Below are 23,168 nucleotides of genomic sequence, written 5' to 3'. Positions count from 1 at the left end.
GGTGGATTTTCCCAGACTGACTGAATTTGAATCAGTATACTTATTTATACGTGAATGTATGCAATCTTTAGAGTCCAGATAGACTTAATAAATAATATGTGTCTTATCATTATTTCATGCGTTTTAGGCATTAAACTTTGAAAGAAAATAATTTTTCTAGGTTAATAAAATAGTGCAATCAAATCTTTTATTTATTTTTCTCATTAGACTGAAATAATAAACCAAATGAACAAGAAAAATGTCAATAAAATATTTAGCATGAAACATTATTTCTCAGAAGATAATGTCAAGGATATTATGAAAATATCACATTGCTTATAATTGAATTGCAGAAAATCAATGCATTTACCTTTGAAAAGCAGAGGTATTCATTGCCTTCAAGCTTCAGTCTAGGACCTTAGGCTTGGTGCTGACGGTCCTATAGAGATGAACTTCTGGTTTGTTATGAAAGAAAATGGAAGAATCTCTCTGGAAGGAAAACTTAGGTCATTTCCATCTCAACCGTATCTACTCCATAGTGTATATGGAACACATTGCTAGTCCTGTCTATCATTCTTTGCCAGAGTAGAAAACAGGTTCTAAATAAAATAGTCTGAATTATCATAAAGCCAAAAATAAGAATGGAATATTTAAAGTTATAATTCACTTAACTAGTGAAAACTGAACACATTATTTTCTTTAGTCGGGGATCTGCAGTCATCTTTTGCATATTATATTTAGCCAACAACCAAATTTTAATTTTTAATTAGGAGACATTAAAATATAATTAGCAGCAAATAACAGAATGACAAAGCTACAAAAATTCATAAAGGTCAAAGGAAGCAGCATTTTTTAGCCACAGCAAGAAGTGTTCTTCCATGAATTTAGGGATTCACGATGACCACTTCACCTACCCCATATTCACTTCCAAGGCAAATTTTCTAGACACGACACTGCTTTTTGACAATAATGATGATGATAATACAGGAATGGCTGTCGAAACCAGAGAGCTTACATTCTTCAGAGTCAAAAGATCCTCAAACCTCAATAAACACCACATATGAAGGAACATAGCAAATTTCAACACAGCATACACACAGCAAAATTAATTCATTTATCAGAGACCGATATGATTTTGAATACGCATTTTCCAGAAGGAAGCAGAAGGCAACAGAAACCATCTGCAACTGTCAAACCTGTGGAAGTGAAACAATGCATTACAAAATCCCCACAATATAGGAATAAGTGAAAAACATATGTTTTAACCAAAAAAAAGTTGGTTGATGACCAAACATATAGATACTTATTTGTATATATTTATATAGAGAATGATAAAAATCAGCTTGCATGAGGCTCATAGTCTATCTACTTTGAAGTTATATCACACATACTATAAGCAATTTACAGAATTTATCATTTGCATATACAAGAATTGCAAAATGAATTAAAATGCACTGAAATATAGAACACTCAAAATGTTTTTATATAAACCTCCCAGGATTGACAGGGATTGGCCATAATCAGCACTTGCCATATTGAACAAGAACTACAATGAAGAAAAAGGAGAAAAACCCAAGAAAAGGGGAAAAATGCAAAAAAAAAATTCTCTTTTATTATTTCTTATCTAAAACAATGTTTTCATTGTTGACTCGCAGTGTTGAAAATTTTGTTCTTGCCCCCAGACAGGAGTTTTGTTGGATGATAGTTTATGTTCTGTAGCCTTTTGATCTCTGCTTACTTCCTGCAGATAATGGGTCTTTTAGTAGGAAATCAGTGGTATCTGTAGTAAATATTCACTATACCGATGACGGTCAGGCCAACCCCTGAGCAGTCAGTGAGATGATGCTTTGAGCAGCCGAAAGAAAAGGAAAAAAAATAGATCTTGCTATTAGAAAATGTTCTATCACTTCACACTAATTCTCTTGAAATAAAAGATCAATGATTTGCCCAAGAAAATGTTATGAACAAAGTGAGATAGCCTCTTCGTTTGTTTCCGAAAGCAGGTGCTCCTTGTGTAGGTAATTAGAGTACAGTGGGTGCAGAGTGGTGCTTGGAGTTTAGGGTCAACTTTGCTGTCCGCTCCGTAGATTTTACAGGCGATTTGCTCTTTGCTTTAAGAAGAGAAAGTGATATTGGAAAAAAGTCAGCACTTTAGACTAAAGCAAAGCACCCTTCACAAAGCCACAGACAAGAAGCAGGACAGAAAGTCCATGGCTTGTAGCTATCCTCGCACCTGCGGAAGAAGTTATAAGATATTCGCTCATCTCGAAGATTTCCAATGCTCCTTATTAGGCTGTTTTAAACACATACATATATATATTTAATTAGCTCGCCAGCTTGGCTCTGGTGCCCATGAATGTCTTGGCATGCACTGCAAATAACAACACATACAAAGTATTTCAGTCCCGGGAAGTGGTCTCGTTTGCTTTGTCTGTTTTCAAGCCATGCCATCCCACAGTTGGGAACGCTTAGAGGAACAAATCCAGATACTTTTCCCTCAAGTAATTCTTTGAGGATCATTCCCTATAGTCATTTGGTTGTTCCTATACGGGTGTCTAAAACACATCCCCTGTTTTACCACTGCAAGCGTAAAACCACAGGAGATAAAACCCAAACCAAGAGCAGTAGCCTTCTCAAGGGCCTGGAGAACGGGTTCTGGAGTGGGTGCGTTGGGGTATCTGCTTTTAGGGGAAGATCTTTCTCAACTTTTTATCCTTAAAATCTGAAGAAAAGTTAGCGCTATCAAGAATTGGAAATTTTTGAAAGCGCTCTGAGACTCCATAAGGGAGAGAATGAAATTGTCTTTTTGCATTTTTCTTCACATATTTTATCCAGTAAGCTACAAATGATGTATTTAATACCTTTATTAGTGAGAAAACAAAAATGGGATGGACCTCAAAGCATTTCTTTTCTTTCTTCTTTTTTTTTTTTTTTTAATTTAAGAAAGGTTAAAAAGGTTTGAAGGGGGTGAGGGTAGGAAAATTCAATCTTTTGAATATTTCAGCTAAATCATGCTCAAGTCCACATCGGCAATGATAGAAATTGTGGTGAAAACACATGCTCTCAAAAAATCTCTGTAGAGTAAATATTTGGGCTTCTAAAGGGGCCGTTTAGCAGACTCATATTTCTGTTTTCAGTTAGGTTACTTTAGTGTCACCATCGATTTGCCTTCGTTTGGGAGGTGAGTCATGTATTTAACACAGAAACCTAATGACCGAGGACCCAGAGGTTAGTGGTGGGTCTCCGGAGAGTGTTGCTTCACTCAAGCTGGGTGACAAGGTTCAAATTGCAAAGGTAAAGGTACAGCCCACATGCGGCTCTAAGTACAAAGATCATGCAAGGAAAACATATAAAATCTATGTAGAACCACTAGCATCAGAGCTTTCCAAAATTAAATATATGCCCTTGTTATCTTTTGAAGAGAGACTCTTTGACAGGGATTCAGTCAATTAAAAAAAAAAAAGAAAGAAAGAAAATGATTACATGGCTCCTTAAATTGATAACAGCACTTGACACAAAGTATGTCTGATGTTGAATAAAGGTTTAAAAAATGCTAAAAACAATAAAACCAAGGAAAATGATTTGCTCTTCAAAAACAATATTTTGTGAAATAATGGTTTCCTTTTCAGCATGAACATTGCAGATGGGCTCCAACTTGCTGAAACTGAATTATGCAGCTCATTTCTTGACTAATCAACCCTTCACAGGAGATGCCCATCATTCCTGTGAGATTCGAAGGGAACAGCTACGTCATTCTAACCCAACATTTCCTATCACACTGTGTCCAGTATGTGCAAGTTAAAACAAAATTTACATGAGCAGTATAACTGGAAAAAACCCAATTATATACTGTAAAGAGTATTTTAAAGTTAAAAATTTGAATAGCCATCAGATATGCAATAAACCATTGCAACACACCACTTTTTTTTTCCAGATTGTAATCATTCATCCACTCTAGGCACCTGCATTTCCTAGCATATTTTTCATTAAATGAAATTTATTTCTGTCAAGCCAAATATATTTTTTTTTCCTGCACAGTAAATTCTAAAGCAAATCTGTTTTGTCATCAAATCACTGATTGTTTTGCTCTTCTTTCTAGGTTTTATTTATGTCTGGAATGAAGGGGTATGTGCTCCTTTATCTTTGTAATCCCAAAGACTTTGACAGTGAAATCTGAGAATCTAAAATGCTGTAATTTATCCTGTGTAATTTTAACAAATAATCATCGTGGTCAATTTCATTCAGATGTACACTATTCTGAATATAATATTATTATTTATCAAACATATTATGGTCTATTCTAGAGAAAATTAAGCAAATGTTTTTTGTAAAATGCAAACTTTGGCCATGAGTCATACTCTCGTCTCATTTTTACAAATAGAAACATTTTACTGTTTTGAAATGAGATTCAGGATTGCAATCAGGAGCCCTGAGTTCCAATTTCCTCTGCAGCCACTCACTTCTGAAATCCCAAATAAGGTATTTATTTCTTTGATGTTTTCTAAAATGAGCATAATAATTGTTTGCATATTATTATTTTATATATATGTTTTCATGAGTATGCCAGACATTGTGTTTCGTTATCTGTTTTGCTTTATTTGGTTTCCTTTTGCTCTATGCCCAAGCCAAGCAGGATAACCTGTTATCCCCTAAGACGATCATGCATTTAAGCAACTCTTGCCCTCAAATAGCTGCGTTCTGTTGTGTCTGTTCCCACCAACTAGTTGTAAGCTCTCTCTCCTCTGAACCTCCTCTGTATTCTGGTTTTCCCTCTCTTGTGGCCTTAACATGGCTCACATTGACTTGTAATTCATTATATTCATATCTTACCTCACTGATTACACTATAAGCTCATTAAAGGCAAGGATGAAATTTTAGCAATTTTTTATTATTCTCAAAGTTTAAAACAATGCCTTGAGTTTTTAAACTTTTGTCCCCAACACAAAATACCCTGTGAAGGAGAAAGGGAAATGCTATTATCTAAATTATGGGAAGAAAATGTGCAGATAACATGCCTCGATGAAGAGTAGCCTAATAGAACCTAGAGATTTCTCTCTGACTCAGAGTGTGATTTCATGATGTCCTGTGACTTCAACTTAATAATGATGCCTTTCATTTGTTTTTATGCTTAAAGGTTTCCTCGGTGCTATCTCAGGTGTAATTTCTCATGCCTTTGTAAGGTAGGGGGAGGGAGGATTTGCTCCATTTTGCAAATGGAAAAGTCTAGGAAGTCTTCTTAGAAGTTTAATGAGTACAGACACTTAGCTTCCATTTTTCAGCTCTTTTTATACTTCATGCGATAGCGCATCACATCGCCCTCACTGGGATGTGGACATCAGGCATGGCCCAAGACAGTGTCTGTGACAAATGAGTTTGGCCAAGGAGAAATAGGAAAAAAAAAAGCCTCAAATATTTGATCTTCAGTATGTATAATTATTATTTCAGAGAATAACAGAAAATTCAATTGATTTCTTAAAAGAAAAACAAAACAAAACAAAATAAAAATGAATCACAACAACACAGAGTCGAGACCTTGGCATCCTCAGCGATCAGGTAGAGAAGGAGCAGTTTATCACCATATCCTCAGAGTCACTGCCATCCGCCTGCCTTGTTTAACTCAGCACAGCCCTCCAGCCGGGAAAGCCTGCCTGGCCCTCATCTGTCTTGCCTGATGGAAGCACTTGGCTCCTTTTTGCACCTTCCATCTATATTGCCATGTCTTTCCTGCATCTACAGCCATGAGGCTGGAAGACACTGGGCATACTGAACAAAGCTGCACCCTCTTCTCCTTCACATCAATCTGCAAAATGGCTACAGTGGATTGGGTACCTGCTATGTCAGGGAATGTGCATACATGTTACATGCATACACTGTCTTAGCTCATCCTGTCATCAGCCCAGTATAGTAAACATACAGGTCAGGAAAATGTAACTCAGCAGTATGGAATAACTCACCCTAGGTTACACGGTTAATAGGTAGTAAAGCAAAGGTACAGAAATGAAGAAAGAAAGAGCAATGCAGTCAGATCGACTCAGAGTCTGGATGTGCTTCTTTCTGAAACTCCCTGAGGCAAGCAACCTTGCCTTACTGTCTCCACACCTGTTAGGTCAAGATGTGAAGCTATTATTGAAGTGTACATTTATCTTTTCAGCGAAAATGCACTGGCTATAACACACTTTAGAGAAAAATTAGAAAACTTCTTTTCCCCAAGTCTGAACTGATAAACATTGGATATGAAAACACTATCAGCTTCTTTGTTTTCCTAAACGTTAATAAGTAAAGTTTGTTTTGCCAAATGTCTGATGATATAGTATTTTGAACTTTTCATATTGTAGTCTTTTAGATCTTGAAGGTTCCTCCAAATTCATTTAAATATTTGAATGAGAGGTGGTTCCACCACTGTTCCTGCATGCCCTCTTCTTTCTATGAACTTCTCTTTTCTAAACTTTTGATTCAAATTTTATAGTCTGAGGCCAGGAAAGGTTAAGTTTATGTTCAAAGTGCAACCATTAGTGACGGGAGAGAAAGACAACCAGCGCTCTTGGCCACCAGAAAAGATACAGGATATGGGTATTTAATTCAAAGAAGTAAGTAGAACGTTAAGACAACTAACTACACAATTTATCCCATCTATATCTTGCCAGCTCTTCAAATATCCTCTTTCTCTTGGCTGGGATCATTTTGTGATGGGTTAATTTCCTCCGTGAGCACAACTCTTGGTTTCCATATGGGGAAGAGTCGTAATTCAGGGCACCTGTCTACAGATTTAAGTACGATTCTCATAGGTTTTTCTCTTTTCTTGTTTGAGTATCAGGTAGGGTCAAAAGGAGCAAGAAAAGAGAAAGAACACAATTTCTGTCCTGCTGTGGCTCCCTGGTCTGACTCCAGCATCTTTATTTTGTAAAAGTGAATATTCGTGATGCTTATCATATGAACAAACCTAAAAATGGAAAATTTCCAACTATAAAAGAAGCAACACTCAAATAATTGTCTTGCCTGTGAAGAGGCTAAGCTTATAAAGAATGGAGTGTCCGTTACAGCTCTAGGGATGGACAGGCCTTTGACTTACCTCTCTTTCATTACAGATGCCAGCTTTAAGATATGAAAAGAGCTGTGTGAGAAAATCTGAGCTAGCTTTGAATGCAATTTTTATTCAGGTTTGCACATACTAAATCATGACTTAAGGGGAAAGGTCAAATAATAGGATGATTTTATTCTATAATTTTTTGAAAAGAATATCTTTGTATTAGATTCTTATGGGTCCAAGGCCGATTTCTTCCAGAAACCCATTTTTTAGAAGAAATAGGCTTCATTTTGACCTAATACATAAATCGCCTATTTTACTTTGCCCAGGCATGTCGGCAGCAGCTGTTTAAATTTCCTTTCCTGCTTTCCTTCAGTCAGCAAATTTACATGTCTATTCAGTTCCCAGGCCTCTTACTGCAGCTGAGGGAGCCAAGTGCAGCTGTCCACATACACAGGGTCTAGGTGACAAGGTGCATGGGTGATACCCCATTCACCACAGAATGTTCTAGACTTTCTTGCTTACAGCTAATCCCTGCAGGCTTTCAGGGTTCCTACCTTCCACAGTGACTCAAGAACGGGCAAAAAAATGATGCTGCCTCCGGCCTGCTAAGGTCACAGTGCATCTCTCGAAACAGCACATTTTCACTGTAATTGACTCATTCAAGTAGGAACTGATCTTGGGTGCATACAGGGTGATGATTAGGACAGCAGCAGCTAATATTTCTTTACCTCTGACCATGGTCCCGGGAGACTGCTATATGATCGTTTTGCTGATTGAGGAAGTGAAACCGAGAGGGATTATATAACACACTAAGTTTGCTCGGTGAGTACATGGCGGCCACTGAGACTCAGAACCAGTTCTGTCTGACGCTACGAACTGATTCGCATCATAATCTCAGCTGGAGAGTCTTCATTCCTGAAAACTCTAAATTTTCTCAATTCTGCCTATTAGAAATATATGGAAATATGAGTGGTTTTGCCAAAATGGGAGAACAACATAAATTCATGGAAAAACAAAAAGTTTTCCAAGAATTAAGTTTAATGCTACATATATTTAATCACTGCTTTAACGCATAAATAAGAATGATTCACTAATGGCACTCCATTTACGGGTGTATAAATAAATGCTGCTAAAGTGCTTGAAACTATTTACTCACAGTTTAAATATGCCTTCTGTGGGTATGTTTTCATTATTAAGGATCAAACTCTTTATTCATAATGGGAAGGTAGATATTCATCCACACCTTGTTGGAATGATCACAAATCCATATTAGGGATTGCACACATGTGTAGCCTTGCTGCACTGACACTGTTGTTGAAGTATCGAGTTTGTCTGAGGGCTTAAAGAAGCACATTCAACTCAAGAATAACTATGAGGACAAGTGGTGCCAATGTGGGATGGCTTTGCTGAGGGGCTGTGACCCAGAGCACTTAGTGGGGACAGTGTCCTAAGGAAGCTGATAAGAGGTGCTCCTAGCTTTTACAATTTGCTTTAATTCAAGCACTGACAGTGTAACCTATATTTCTATGCAGACAGGATTCTGAATTCATGAAGAAATGCTCTCTCAGACTTTTTTGAAGCAGTCATATGAAATAAAACATAATAGTCATTTATAAATCTCGCAATGTATTGATTTATAAATGATGGTGCAGTCATCATCTGCCAATGACCGCACCACTGCTCACCACTTTGATCTCCCTCCAAACTGGGGGCTCAGTGAGTCACACAATGGAGAGGGAAATGATTGCATGACATTTTGTTTATGAACGTTATTATGTGCTTGATTTATTTTATCAATATATTTACCAAGCTAACACCCATTACATTTAGAAAAACAAAAAGAATAATTTGATGGTCAGATTCTCCACCCAGCTCCCAGGAAATAAGATATAACGTTCTTAATTTCAATGCTACTAGCAATTTCTGAGGACATCACTTTCATAGTAGTGCTTTCAATTTTCATATGCACACGTGTACATGCACGTATGTATATTTTTGTCATGAGCTTCACAATCACACAACACCTTGATTTTACTTTGCCTTTCTTTGTTTATTTGTTGAATATATTTTGTTTGTTAGTTTGTTTTCTCTCTCAGGAGCTGTCATTGGCCTATTTTTAAATTTGGGAAATTTAAAATAATATTATTATTTTCTTATAACAAAAGTAATAAATTATCAATGTACAGATGTTATCAATACAAACAAAATAATCAAATAATTAAAAATAGTAAGATATCTTGACTTTTGATGGACATTTTCATATATTTCTTGTCATTTTTATATGCACAAACCTGAGATCGATTTAAAATTTAGTATTCTTTATTTTTTCACTTTAAAGTTTTGTATCCTATATTTTTTCACATTATATTATATATTCTTTATTTTTTCACTTTAAAGTTTTGTATCCTGTATTTTTTGTATCCTATATTTTTTCACATTATATTATATATTGGTTGTTTTCTAATTTCATTAAACATTTTGGAAAACATGATTCTAGAAGGAGCTTAATACTCATTGTATGGCTTTGTCACGTTCACTGCGACACCTCCCTACTACTCTTGGCCCTTTGAGTACTTCCGGCTGTGGGCAGACCTCTGTGATACGCATCCCTGTTCTTGGGTCTGGGTCTGCCTCTCTGCTGAGCTCCTTGGAATTTCCTCCCAGGAGTATCATCTCAGGGACAATCTCAAGTCCTGTGACTTATCTTTCCTGCCCGTTTTCCTCCAGAAGGGAAGTACCATTCACCTTGCAAGTAATGATACAGCAGAATGCCTGAGTCACTGTAAGCTTGACACAGGTTGATTTTTAAAATCTTTGCCAAGATTATACGTGTCAAACTTTTTTAAATGACTAGGGATTTGACTGGGACTGCAGTAAGTCTACAAATACTTTTGAAAAACCTGACGTATTTATAACGGTGAGCTTGTTCATACAAAAACACCATATTTACTCATTTATTCAAACCTAAACTCTTAACAAAGTGTTCTAATGGTTTTCATCTTTATACTACTTATTTGCTACTGCCTTAAAAAATAAGATATTTCATACCTTTTTCTTGTTGCTACTATTGAGGATTATATATTATGCCACAAATATTTTCTCTTTGGTTATTGCTGTCATATGGAGAATTGATTTAATTTTATCTTTACTTTGATTTTATCAATATTATTTGATCACATCTGATATCTCTAAGTCATCTGGAGTGGATCATATAATCACTGCATCTGTAAAATGGACATTTTCCCTTCTTTTCCTGAATATTAGACACAAATATTTCCTTGTCTGTTATATCATTTATTAGTTACACTTCATTTAATCAAACAAATGTTTTAAATTATTTATAGTAAAATGTTATTTTCACTTGTATATTTTGTAACTTTAAATCTTCAAAGTCTCAGACCTCTGATTTCATGCTGATCTTCCTATGTCGAATATTTCTTTACTGGTCAGCTCTTTAATTAATCGACATTCATTTGGATATGTATCATAAATTGTAATAATATCTACTTGTTATTTATTAATTGAATAAATCCTCCCTTAGTTATTACATTTTTAATTCATCAGATATTATTTTATCTTACCAATTTTAGAGCTTCCACACTTCTTATTTTCTTTCATCTCTATTCATATTTCTGTTCCTTTATGGCCCTCTTAACTCATGGTTATTTGATAATATACTTTAATATCTGGTAGGTAAAGGGGAAGAGAACTAATAAGGGCCAAGCTCACTCACGTGCCAGGTTTACTCTGCTAGACATTTAAAATACATCATGTCACTTAATGCTAACATGACCCTTGGAGCACATGTGTCACTGCCTCAGTTTTACATATAAAGACTCTGAGGCTCCAAGAGATTCTGTGTGCAGCTCACTCAACAAACGAGCTGGTAGAGAGTGAATCTAGGAGTCAAATCTGTATCTATCTACTACCACAAACTATGCCATTCTTTGTAAAAGGTTCTAAATGCATTTTGTTTTTCTCTCTTTTTAAAGCTTTTAATAATATTCTCACATGTTTATATTCTCACATGTTTATATTTTCAGTTATATTATCTATAACTATTTTGTGATTTAAGAAATTCCAAGGGTCTTTTTGGAAAGCTTGAATTTAATTACGGTAGCAGCCAGTGTGTATAACTTCAGCTTCCTAAGACCCATTCTTTATTCAGGTCACACAGTTCAGAGTCCTAAAAATCCTTTGGAATTTTATTATTTTTTACCAATAAAGTTAACCATCTAGTTGCAGCCTTAGGCAAGACAGCTGGTGGCTAGTATGGTATGTAGTTATGTTATGTAGGGGACAATTTATCATCAATTAACATCATTGTGACAGAAGGAAAAAAGGAAGCTCTGAAATTATGAACAATAAAACATAAGTCAGGAATGAAGACCCAGTCTCCTTTCTTTAACTCAGTCACCTACACACAGCCAACCAGGAAAATATTCGCCACAGTAGAGCCAGGTGGTGGGGACCATTTACTCTCATCATTTCATTGCTGCTGCTAATAATAGTATATAAGCACATGCAATAATAGTCGTATTAATAGAGCAACTAGTTGTCACTTATCGAGAGTTGATCAGTGTCATGCTCTCTATGTATGTAATTTCATTTAATCCTCAAAACTCTGTGAGAATCATACGACAGTTTCCATTTAATAAATGAGGACTTGGAAGTACACGCAGCTCTGTGTGATGGCCATGAGGTGTGAACAGTTCTCTCTCCTTAACCATTGTGCCCACCCCCTCTACTGGTGAGAGGCCCCTGAAGGTCAAAGGAGCATCTTCCAGTGGATTTCTGCTCCTTGGTAGCTGAAATGAATGCACCTGTGTCAGCCTATAGGTGGCAGCAGTGTTCCTTGGGAGAAGGAGCCTTTGCCTTTCTTTCCTCTTGGAGGATTCTTGTTATGTTAACCAACAGAGTGAGGTCTTTGCAGCAACTTCTCAACCCGTTGGTCATCTACCCAGAAAACTGCTCCCCTGGAAGCTTCCTGAAATCTCAAGGATCGCGAAGTCATTCGAGACAAGACCTTAAAACACTGGCAAATTCTGCTTCATGGCTCCTCCGTCACAGAGCTCCTAGTAATCACAAACGAACCTGAAGGAACCCTAAGGTGGCCACGCATTGAAAAACCCCTCTGGCACACAGCGGAGCCTTGGTTTTACAGACCCAGCCAGTTACTGAATTTCAATGAGTTAAATACAGCTTGCAGGAGAATTTAGCAAGTATAGACTCCTAATCTACATAATTCCGGTTCAAACATAGCTCTAGCAGATTCCTTAGCCTGTATTATCCAAAGCATTGCCTCAAATCTATTTTTCACCTTATTCATAGATGCTTGATTTACATAGCAGTCATTTAACTGATAGAATTACAATGATCAAATTAATTTAGCCTGTGTAAACAGCCAAGTTGGATCATTTAAACCAAAATCAACACTGAGGTCTGGATTATACAAGTGGCTCTCCACCTGGATGCCGTGCACCATTTCCTCATGTTTTAAATCAGGAAAATAATTTCCTGCAAGACACTCAGCCTCTTATCTCCCTCCCCTCACCAGCTCTGAAATCTGCTGTAAGATCTTTCTTGCTAACTTTGGCCACTTTTGGAAAGCTGCCATGTTTGTCAGCCAGCCACAGAGGAGCTTCCGGAGCCCTTGGCTTCTAGCAGCTGTAGCAGCAGCTGCCTCTGAATGCTCAGGTTCACATCATGTTGAAAACACAATCATCATATTTCTGAGTTCAGAGAGTCAATATTCCTGCTGAGCGACTACACGTGGAAACATAACTACACCTTAACCATGGCCAATTTTCTTATGAGTGCCAGCTGTTGATCACAGGAGTGAAGAAAAGTTTCACAAAAGTCCATCACATTACTGGAAAAAATAATAGCAAAAGACCAGATTCTAATAGTGTATTTTGTAGCATCACACACATGCACACACATCTCATAGTAAATAATAAAAAAATTTTTTCTCTCAGCCATAAGAACTCATTAGAGATAATGATTCTCATAATTTACTGCACATAAAAATGCATATTTCTGCTTCTAGACTCAGAAATTTGTCCTGGGATATGAATTTTTAACAAGCTCTCTGGTAAGCTGGCACAGGACATCTGCACTTCGAGAAACACTGTTTAGGAGTCTTGATCATTTTTGCAATAGTGGCAATATTATCTATTTATGCAAATATAATTATAAGAAAAAGAAGATAAAAGCAGAGACATACTGGCCCTCTCTCTTTTCCTTTTCTTGCCACACGTGAGCTCCACATGTTCTAGGCACTTAAGAGGAATGCAAAAGGAAGTGGTGATCTTTGCAGCCAAGAGCTTATCTTTAGGGCGATCACCTACCCTGTTTTGCCTGAGGGTCAGGCTTCCCAGAAAGTGGGACTTCCAGCATTAAAAGGAGAAAAGCCCCAGGGAAAAATTACTATAAGACCCAAGGAGGGCTTCAAAGTAAGTGTAAACAAACTGCTGTGGGGACCTGAATGAGGAAACAGGCAATTCTAAGACAATAGGAGGAAGAACATTTCCTTTTGGATGAGAAAGCTAAGATAGTAAATTTGATTCTGAATATTTGAGTTTAGGGGCCTGACCTGAATATTTATTGCTGTAAAACAAGCCACCCTAAAACCTAGTGCCTTAAAACAACAATTTATTATTATCTCTCAGGAGTCTGGGGTGGGGCAGTCAGCTGGGGCTGAAGTCAAAGGCTGGCTTCAGTCAGCAACGTGTCTCCTTCCCATCTCACTGTCACAGTGGTCACAGGCCAGCCCAGGCTCGGGGTTGGGGGGAACAAGAGGCGCCACGCGTCAATGGCTGGTGTCAACAACATGCAGGGGCTCTGCTCTGCACTGCACTGTGCTCGTGGGACAGACATGGGGAGCACGACGGGGACAACGGGGTGCTTTCGTCCGGCTCTCCAGAGAGAAATCAGCATCGAGAGGGAAATCAGCATCGGAATATCAACTGATAAGTTTTCTAAGGAAACGTTAGCGGTCGAAACCACAGAAACGGATGAGATCAGGGCGTTGAGAATGGGAAAAGAGCTACATTTAAGAGAAGAATTTAGGAGGAGAAGCCCACAAAGAGAGGGGAACACTAACGGCCAACAAGCAGGGGCCAGAGGGGAGTTTAGGAGACCAGCGACTGGAGAGCTTCCCCCCGCCCCCCGCCGCCCCCCAGGACTCGGGACGCGGGAAGGGGAGACGGGAGGTCCAGGGGTGCGGAGGGAGGGCGGAGGTGTGACCTTCGGGGGGCGGGGCTGGGCTGTAGTCACAGATTTGTTGGCCTGTTGGCCGGGGTTGGGGGAGAAGACCCATAGAAGGGAACGTAGATGGGGGGAACAAGGGAAGGGCAGTGGGGTGGTGGTGAATGGAGGGGATGTTTGGCTTCTGTAAGGAGTAGATGTTCTCCATGAGACAGGAAGAAACAAGTAGAGAACGGTGTAGTTTATTGAGGTATTTGGGGATCTGTTCTCTGTGCAGGGGGAACTAAACCACTTCATGCTAGAATCAGGAATTGTTACCCTCAGAGCACCTACAGGACACTCTTCAGTGTCAGTTATGGGTACAGACAAAGAGCTGGAGAAAAGAAACAACTAAGTTTCAACTAAGAAACAACTAAGTTTCAACTAAGAAACAACTAACTTGGCAAAAGCCAAGTTCGACCTGTTTGCTTTATCATTTTTCTTCATTGTTTTGGTTCTAATTGTGGATTATCAACTGGAGGTAGAAGTAAAAGAATTTAAAAAGAGATATCATAAAGATACAGCCCGAAGGGATAGTCACATGCTCACTAGCTTTTGGAAAAATATCTGGGAAAAGTAGCTATATTGAATGATAGTTAAATCTTTTCTTTATCTTGTGATATGTAGATGGTAATAGACTATTGTTCCATCTTTTTTTCATGTAAATTTCTGCTTTAGGAAAACTGGGTAATTCTATGACAATCTGAACATCATATATGTGTATACCTACAGAGTTATTTTCAGCTAATACTTTTCCTTCATAGAGACACAGAAATTCTCTGACAGAAAAAAGTATGAATTAAGGGTTGAGTATTCAATCTAAATAGTCCAGTCAACTAAGTCAAAAACTATGATGAAACTAATAAAAGGCTGACAGACCAGCCTTTGGTAACAGGTTGTATCACAGTGTCATATATACCACGGCTGACACATGCCTTCCCTGTATGAAGTGAAAATAACAAAAGGCTAGTATAGCTTTTGGTCTGTAAAGGCAAGATTTTAATTTTTGTGTCTTCATCATGTCTTGCCTTTAACAGAAAAAGAAAAGAAAGATGCATGGTTAATGGAATTTACAAATACTTTGTTTTCTCACAAATGAAAATAGAAAAAAATATAAACCCTTTGAAGAATGGAAGTATGTCTTCCATTTTTGTGTCATTGTGCCTGGCATATAAACTCTTGAAAGGATGGAGGGTGAATAAATGAGTGAATAAATGAAGCGTGGGTATTGAAATCAGCTTTATTTGAATATAACCTGAAAAATTATAAAGTGAAATTATAAATCAGGACGTGGGTGTTACAGGAAATATAATATGACATAAATATCCATCCCAATTATGGTATTTTATGCAATAATTGTGCAAGCACAGAAACTTACACATGAATAAAATGGGTGGCTGAGCCACCCTAGCTTCTGCACTAGAAGCTAGAAAATGTTAAATGTATATAAAATATTTTCCAGTATTCACCGGTAGAAAAAAACAGAAGTGAAAAATGTTGATGTATTTCCGATTAATCTTTGCTATAGCAGATAATGTTTAGTGGAAATGACTTTGAATGGATATGGGCTTCCATGAGTCAGCACCCCCTGTCTCCTTTCACTCTTCCTCTAGGACAAGCAATGAGTGAGGCTGGTGATGGGGTGGAAAATGAGCAGTGATTTTTACTTGAAAATTGTTAGAAGATGTGTAGAGTCTACCACTTAGCGCCAGTCACAATTCTAAGAAAGAGACTAAAGTAAAATGGATCTTCTTAGAGTAGGTTATTCAATCCAAAACGTAAAGAGTTTAGAAATAGAACATTTCATTCTACGCTTGGAATCCTTCACTTGGGATAGGTAATCTGTCTGTCTGATTCCACAGAATGGATTTATGATTTCTGGCTTGGAATCGTCTATGTAGGCTAATAATTTCAATTCCATGATGTGGCGTCCTCACCAATTAGGTTGTAAACTGTCGGCTGAGGGTACTCTGTCATTTTGCATATAGTGTCTAGCTTCTTCTTTTGATGGTATGAAAGGGAGGAGGGCAACGTCTCCAAAGATATAAAATCTTTATCAAATAATGGCTACAAAAATTATAACCATTAGGTGTGTGTGTGTGTGTATATATATATATATATAGGTGTGTATATATATATATATATATATATATATGTGTGTGTGAATATATATACACACATATTCTAGCTATGGTTTTTTTCTTTACTTTGGGATATCAAAGAGATGATAAAGAGGAAAATAAGGCAAAGTCACACAAATTTGGCTTCAGAGAGGCTAAGCTGTCTAGTCATCAGACTGACATAAGTTGCCATGACCAAGGCAAGCTGGGAGAGCTGCTCACCTACATTTAAAGGCAGGACAAGCTCACAGAGACCCTGAGTTAAGCTCAGGACAAATCATCTCCATTAGCACATGAAGCCTAAGGAGGAACCTAGGGCGGCACACATTATTTTAAAAGGGTTGTTTACAAATAAGGATTTAAAGATATATATACATATACATATTTCTCCATATAAATGTAAATATATAAAGATTTAAATATATATTTATATATATATATATATATAAATATCATCCTGATAAAATGATGAGATTTTTTAAATGTAATGGCTAAAAAGAATTTGAATGGTAGCAATAGAATTTTCTATTATCAACAGTAGTATCAATAATTCTTCAACGATAAAATATAAAGGGAAAAACTTAAAAATGAGAAATTAAAGATTTTATGCTCCCTTCATCCTATCATATTACGTCAAGTGTGTGAGCGAAATACAGAACAGTCTGGGGTGGTGTAAGGTACTGCCTATCCCAAGGTTAAAACTTCAATGAGTTTCCATTGGCTGAATGAGCGCATAAATCAATGCTATTCAGAGCAGCTTTAACTTGCACAGCTGACTTAGGAAACGTGTGACTAAGCTTGACTAAGCTTCTAAATTGGCATCGGAGCCACACTGATAGGGGCTGCCTTATCTCTGCACCGCTTTCTGCCTTTCACCCCCACCCCCCTCATTTCCTCCCATTATCATCATCACTTTCATCACAAGCAGCTGAAGTTTCTCCTTCAAAATCAGAAGCCCTTGGAGACTGGTCCTGCTTAAGGCTACGGGTCCCTGAAAATGTGGTGTGTCTCTTTCATTTACATGTTGATTAAGTGAAAGTCTCTTAATTTGGGCCATTATCGATACATAAATCTGTAGAGAAAATAAACATGCATTTATAATGCAACCAAACATTACATGATTTATTGTGCTTATAATGTGGAAACACAGAAGGAAAAGAAGTCCAGCTCTCAGATCCCTTGGACATGAGGCACTGCCAACGCCTAATGGGCAATTCACATCCTCTGGGAAGGCCAGCCTCCCTGGCTCTCATAGCTCATCCTCATTTCAACTGAACTAGGTCTCCAATTTTAAAACCGTCCTACATAAATCTGTCTACTCTGTCTACATCCTCCTGTGGAGGGTTTGTGAGGGGTAAAATGGGTTTCCATACCTGATTGTGGACTTTGTTTGGGGATTTTGGCTACCGCTTGAGGGCTGGAAGTGGAGAGCACTCGCTGGCTGGCAGAGCCGTGCGTGCTGCCGGGAGCGGCCGCCGAGACGTTCCTGCGAGGCTTCGCATCCTGCAGCCACATGGGCGAGGCCTCGAAGGCCTGCATCCTCCGAGCATGGCTGTTGGCGTTGACTTTTAGGTAGGCCTGGGCTTTGTGTTCCTGAAGCTCTCCGTAATTGGCGTCGGTCACCCTGCATTCATATACACCTTCATCCTTTTTCCTCACTTTGGAAATCTGGAGCTTGTGAGAGATGTCATTGCCTTGGACTTTCACTGTCTGAAAAATTGCAAGTAAAAATATAAAGTGCTACATCAAGAGACTGCGTTCCAGTACCTTGTCCCGAGCTTGCTAATGCTGGAAAATTAAAGGGTCTCATTGGCCTCACAGCCATAGGCTGAAAGCGTTTTATTTTCTCAGCAGCCAAATCGGAAGATCTTATTTATCCTATTCTACTAACACCTGGATTCACAAGATCATGGAGATATTAGCTCAGTCCAGCTGGGTCAAATTCCATTAGCCACGTGGTTCCCATTTCCCAGGCTGTGGGACCAGCTCTGCCATGTTCCCATCATGGGACTGGCCTCTGCTTGGTGAGCTCAGCTGAATGAAGCACGCCCTAATGAGGCTGAGTGTGTAGTTTACACAGCCTCTCTCACTTCTTCACTGCTGGCGACCGCTCTTGAAAGATCACAAAGACATGTTGTTGGTCACGACTGAGTTGAAGTGAGAATGTGCTTTTATCCCCACTTTGGGATGATTACTAAAGGGGCTGACAAAATAGACTTGGACAGTAATGTGTTTTCCTCAAATTGTTGGTGCAGTCTGACCTATAGTCATGGGGTGGCATGATTTAGGGAGCAGATTAATGTCACCTGAAATCCTATGGCTCCGAGTACATACCCCCTGCTACCATAGGGTCTGTGTGCTACTGGAACTTGAGATGCCATCAGTTAAACACTGCTTTGATTTTCAAAATAGAAATTGACTCTCGTTTCTACCAATAATTTATATGCCAGATTAACAGCAAGATTATATATAAGGTTATGTATAATATATAAAATTCTATAATGTGTAATAGATATATATATCTATAAGCATCTTTATCAGAACAACTAGATTTGATATACATCATATATAAACCACGATTGACAGAATGATGGACTTCATAAGACATTCAAGATTTAAGGATTTGGATAATCTCAAAAGATAAGAAAAGAAGTGAGGAAGGCATAAAGTTATTTCTCTACTGGCCCTCACACTTTCAAATAGCCATAAGTAATTAAGAAAATTTGGGACGTGTTCACCTGGCTTTTACATATAGAGTTGTATATACAAATAGTTTCCAACATCTGAACCATAAGTATGCATTTATGTGTATGAAAAATTACATATGACTATTACTAATACTGTAAAAATAAGGGAATCGATAGTTTCAAATATATTTTCAGCTGGGTCTCCTGATAAAGTTTGGGGTAGTCAGAGTGCTTATATTATTATTATCCCACTTTACAGTATAGTAAACTGAGGCTTAGGGGGTTTGGGTCAGTGATTTTCAACACTGACTGCCCACTAGAATCATCTGAGGAGGTTTAGAAAATGCTCTCATTTGGATTAATGCAGAAACACTGTGTGCATCTCTGGGGGGCAAAGCTCATATCAGTATTTTGTGAAAGGTCTCCTGAGAATTCAAATTAACTGCTGGTTTAGGACATATGTTCAAAGTCACACAGCGGATAAACTGGGAACACACTGCTTTCTACCTCAGTTTGTGTCTAGAACTCTTTCCAGTTTACTAGATTATATGAACTCTGGGCATAGATAATACTGTTAGCAGTTGTGCGCATGGCTACGCATCTGATTGCATGCTTCCCTAGCTCAAGATGTGTAAGGCTGCTCCACCACTGGTCTTTGGAGGGTTGGCGTATGGGTGAAGGATGAAAGATGAATAGGAAATAAACAATCTATCTAATTGTATGTGTATATGAAAAATGAAATATTTAAGAAAAACATCGTTAATAATGGATCTTACCAATAAAGCTTTTCTAGCACTGTCAGAAAGCAACAGTTTCTGTGATATAAGAATAATTGAATTGAAAGATTCTAAAAAGTCCATGAGTTTATGAATAGAAACTGGAGTTTCTGGTTTGTATCTTATTTTTGTTTGATATTTTCTTCCATGTTGAGATTATACATTTAGATTAGAGAATCTGATTTTATTAGTACAATACATTTTTACACTTTTAGTTGTAATAGCCTCAGAATAAATTTCTTTTTAAAATGTGGGTCATTGGAATTTTAGATTCTTTAGACATATATTATTTCTAGTAATGGTAACTTGCTTACTAATTATCAGCAAGCTGAGCAGTTGTACAGTATGATTCTAGATGGCTTCATCTGAGGTGTAGTAAAAAAAAGATTTTTTTCTAATTTCACTCACAATTATGAAAAGTAATAACCAGTAGAGTAGAAATACAACTCTGTATTATCAACAGGTTAACCTCCTCCAATAATGTTTTTATATTTATATTGGCTTTTGGTTTTATATTTACATTTATATGATTTTGAGCATTGGCATTAGAAATACGTTGCATGCATTATGAATGACGTTGAAGTTGAGATGTTTTCATTACAACTTCAACACTCTGTTGGATGCTCTAATTTTTTTCAGCCTGGGAAGATTTTCGTACCGTTAGTGTTTTACTTGCTATTGAAGGACAATTACTGGTATAATTTTGAACGGATATTATTAGCATCGCAGCCCTTTAACAGTTACGTAACTGTTAGTAAGAGCAAGAATAAAGTCTCACACACTTCTCTGGGTGGCAAAATGACTCCCTAGTAATTGTTCAAATATCTACATCATTAAGATAAATAATTTTACTGTATGAACTCTGCTTCAGTGTGTATGTATCCAGTGAGGTAAGACACGACACAGACAGCGGGCTCTCGTCCTGCGTATGCAAGTTGCCTGTTTCAGGGGCAGTAAGTTAATAGGCTTTTGAAAACCTGAAATTCCCTAACTGGTGCCCACGGGCCCGAGGGCAGCCGTCGCGGTGACACTCACGCTGATCTTGGTCCCGTCGCCGTCCGGGTCCCGGTATGGCAGCAGCTCCGCCTGCGGGGGGGGGAGGACGGGGGATGGAAACGGACGCTTAGACGGGCCCCGGCCTGAGTCCTCGGCCGTGCAAACCTAGCGGGGGGGCGCTGCCCCGCGCCGCCCGGGGGCCGGGCTCGGGGACTCGGGAGCGGGGATTAGGGGCTCCGGAGGGTGGGGACTGGGGGGCGGGGCTCGGGGAGCGGGAGAATTAGGGACTCCGGAGACTGGGGATTCCGGGGGCGGGGGGTGGACCGCGGAGGCTGGGATTCCGGAGGGTGGGGAATCGGGGGCACCCGGGAACTCGGGGGCTGCGTTCGGGTCAGGCCCCCGGGGCGCGCCCGTCTGCGGGACGGGACTTTGCGTCGTCCCCGGCCCGCGTCCCCTTCCTGCGGTCCCTTCTACAGGCTTCCTCTCGCCCCCGCACGGCCGCCGCCTCTTCTGCAGAACTGTGTGCACCTCCGTTCAGACCCTGCTTTCCCCGCCCCTCCGCTCCTGCTCTGTTCCCCACCCCTCCCCGCCCCCTCTCCACTTGGGTCGCCTCGGGTCCCTCCGTCAGTCCCCATCCCCTTCTCCCCTGTCACCCTTTCCTCCCTCTCTCTCCGTCCTCCGTCTCCCCCCACCTCCCTCTCTCCCCCTCCACTTCCCCTCCCCCCTCTGATTATGGCGTAGGTGAGAGAAACCGACGGGGGTGGAGGGCGGGGGTGATGGAAACACCGACATAATTCCTGTCCTCACACCACCGTCCCGAAGGGGACACTGAGTGTCCGGGGAGGTATCAACACGGCAGTGCCATCACGGACAGCTCACAATGACCCGTACGAAAAGGAGGAGGCTACTCCCAGTCTTTAACCGGGAAAGACTGGACAACATGCCTTCCCTTGGTTTTAACGTGGTGTCGCCAGGGCACGCGGCTCACCCCCTGGCATCCCTGGGCGTCCTCCTTGCCGAGAGAGCCAGGGGGCGCCCCATGAGCGCCCAGGCATCATTTTGGGCCCGACCCCGACTGGACACTCAGAGGTCTAAGTCAGTGGGTGGGACGGACGCGAAGGCGACGGGACTCCGCTACCTGTGCCCCGGCCACTTCGGCCCCGGGGTCCAGGTCCTCCGGCCCCCGCAGGAACCACCACTGGATCTCCAGGTACACCGAGGCGGAGCCGCTCTGGAAAGCGCAGGACATCTCCACATTCTGCCCCTCGGTTGCAGTCACGTTCCGCGGAAACTCGGTAAATTTTGCTGCAAAACAGAAACGCACCCTTTTGGAATATACACACCACTCTTGACAGCGTCTCTTGAGAGCTCACTACATTTTCCTTCGACTTAAAAATAAACAAATAAAAACCGCAACAAAAACCCCTCTGTGACATCCCAGAGGCTCCCCAACCCCCTTTCCTTTGCCTCTTTCTTGTCTTATTTTTGGTATCGTGCCTAAATCATTTTGTTTTTGATCAAGTCCAGATAATGGAAAGGTTAACAAGCTTGCCAATAACTCCCCTCTGTTAGCTAAGATGCCCACAGTTAGATACAAATACCTTTCGTCAGACTGCAGTATTCCCCAAAACTTACTGAGGGTTTCAGTGAAGTATATTTTACACAAATCTGTCAACCTGATACAAGAGCAGAGCCTCCTGCCTCCAAGTTTCTAAACAATCTATGACTAACTGGACATTTCATGTTTATAGAGAAGGGATCGTGATTATCCGTCAAAATTTACATTCCTGATATATCATGACACTGATTAGCAATTGTGATTCAAAGGCTACAGCAGTGAAACAAGTTGCACACTTTCTAAGCTGTGGATATTTCTTTCCAAATTAACCTTCATATTTGTTCCCATCAAGCAACTGTATTGTAAACTGTCATACATCGTGGGATGTAAGAATCACACACCTGGGCTTGGTTCAGATTAAAGACTTTTCTTAAGTCACTAGAGACATTTTTTCCCAGCCTTTTCATTACCAATCTTGACACTGCTAGTTTGCAAGATTCATGGAGTCATGGTGAAACTCACAAAAATATGTTTCCTCTCTCCCAAAGGCACTTCTCCAACATGGAATGCTTTGGATGGTTGTTCTTATCTTGTCTAAGAAATATTTTGCAAAGAGCTGATGATTCCCTAAAAGTCTTGGAGAGATCTGTGGCTGAAGGAAGTGCACGGCTACAATGCGAACTCATGGGGAGGAGGGCTGAGGGGGCTGCAGGGCCGATTCAGGGTGGATGCACTTTGCCCCCACTTTTCAATGCGAGGCACCATCAGTGTCTCTTT

At 39.6% G+C, this 23,168-nt stretch overlaps 1 protein-coding gene across 3 annotated transcripts in view; it reads right to left on the bottom strand.

The window, feature by feature from the left end:
• Positions 1–728: 728 nt before the first annotated feature.
• The window catches only part of VSTM2A (V-set and transmembrane domain containing 2A), a 28,220-nt gene continuing 5,780 nt past the window's right edge, over positions 729–23,168 (bottom strand). The window contains exons 2-5 of one of the 3 annotated variants that reach the window (XM_082473272.1): positions 21,972–22,138; positions 20,873–20,923; positions 17,748–18,084; positions 729–2,090 (exon numbers count right to left, since the gene is read on the bottom strand). In XM_082473272.1, the coding sequence (XP_082329398.1) occupies positions 2,002–2,090; positions 17,748–18,084; positions 20,873–20,923; positions 21,972–22,138 (644 nt within the window). In that variant the 3' untranslated portion in view covers positions 729–2,001. The other 2 variants (XM_082473273.1, XM_082473274.1) reach the window with 2 other exon arrangements.

Source organism: Balaenoptera physalus (assembly GCF_965194825.1).
Source record: "Balaenoptera physalus genome assembly, chromosome: 8".
Taxonomy (NCBI): Eukaryota; Metazoa; Chordata; class Mammalia; order Artiodactyla; family Balaenopteridae; genus Balaenoptera; species Balaenoptera physalus.
Note: the sequence above shows the minus strand (reverse complement) of the source record. Positions and strands in the feature narration are given on the sequence as shown.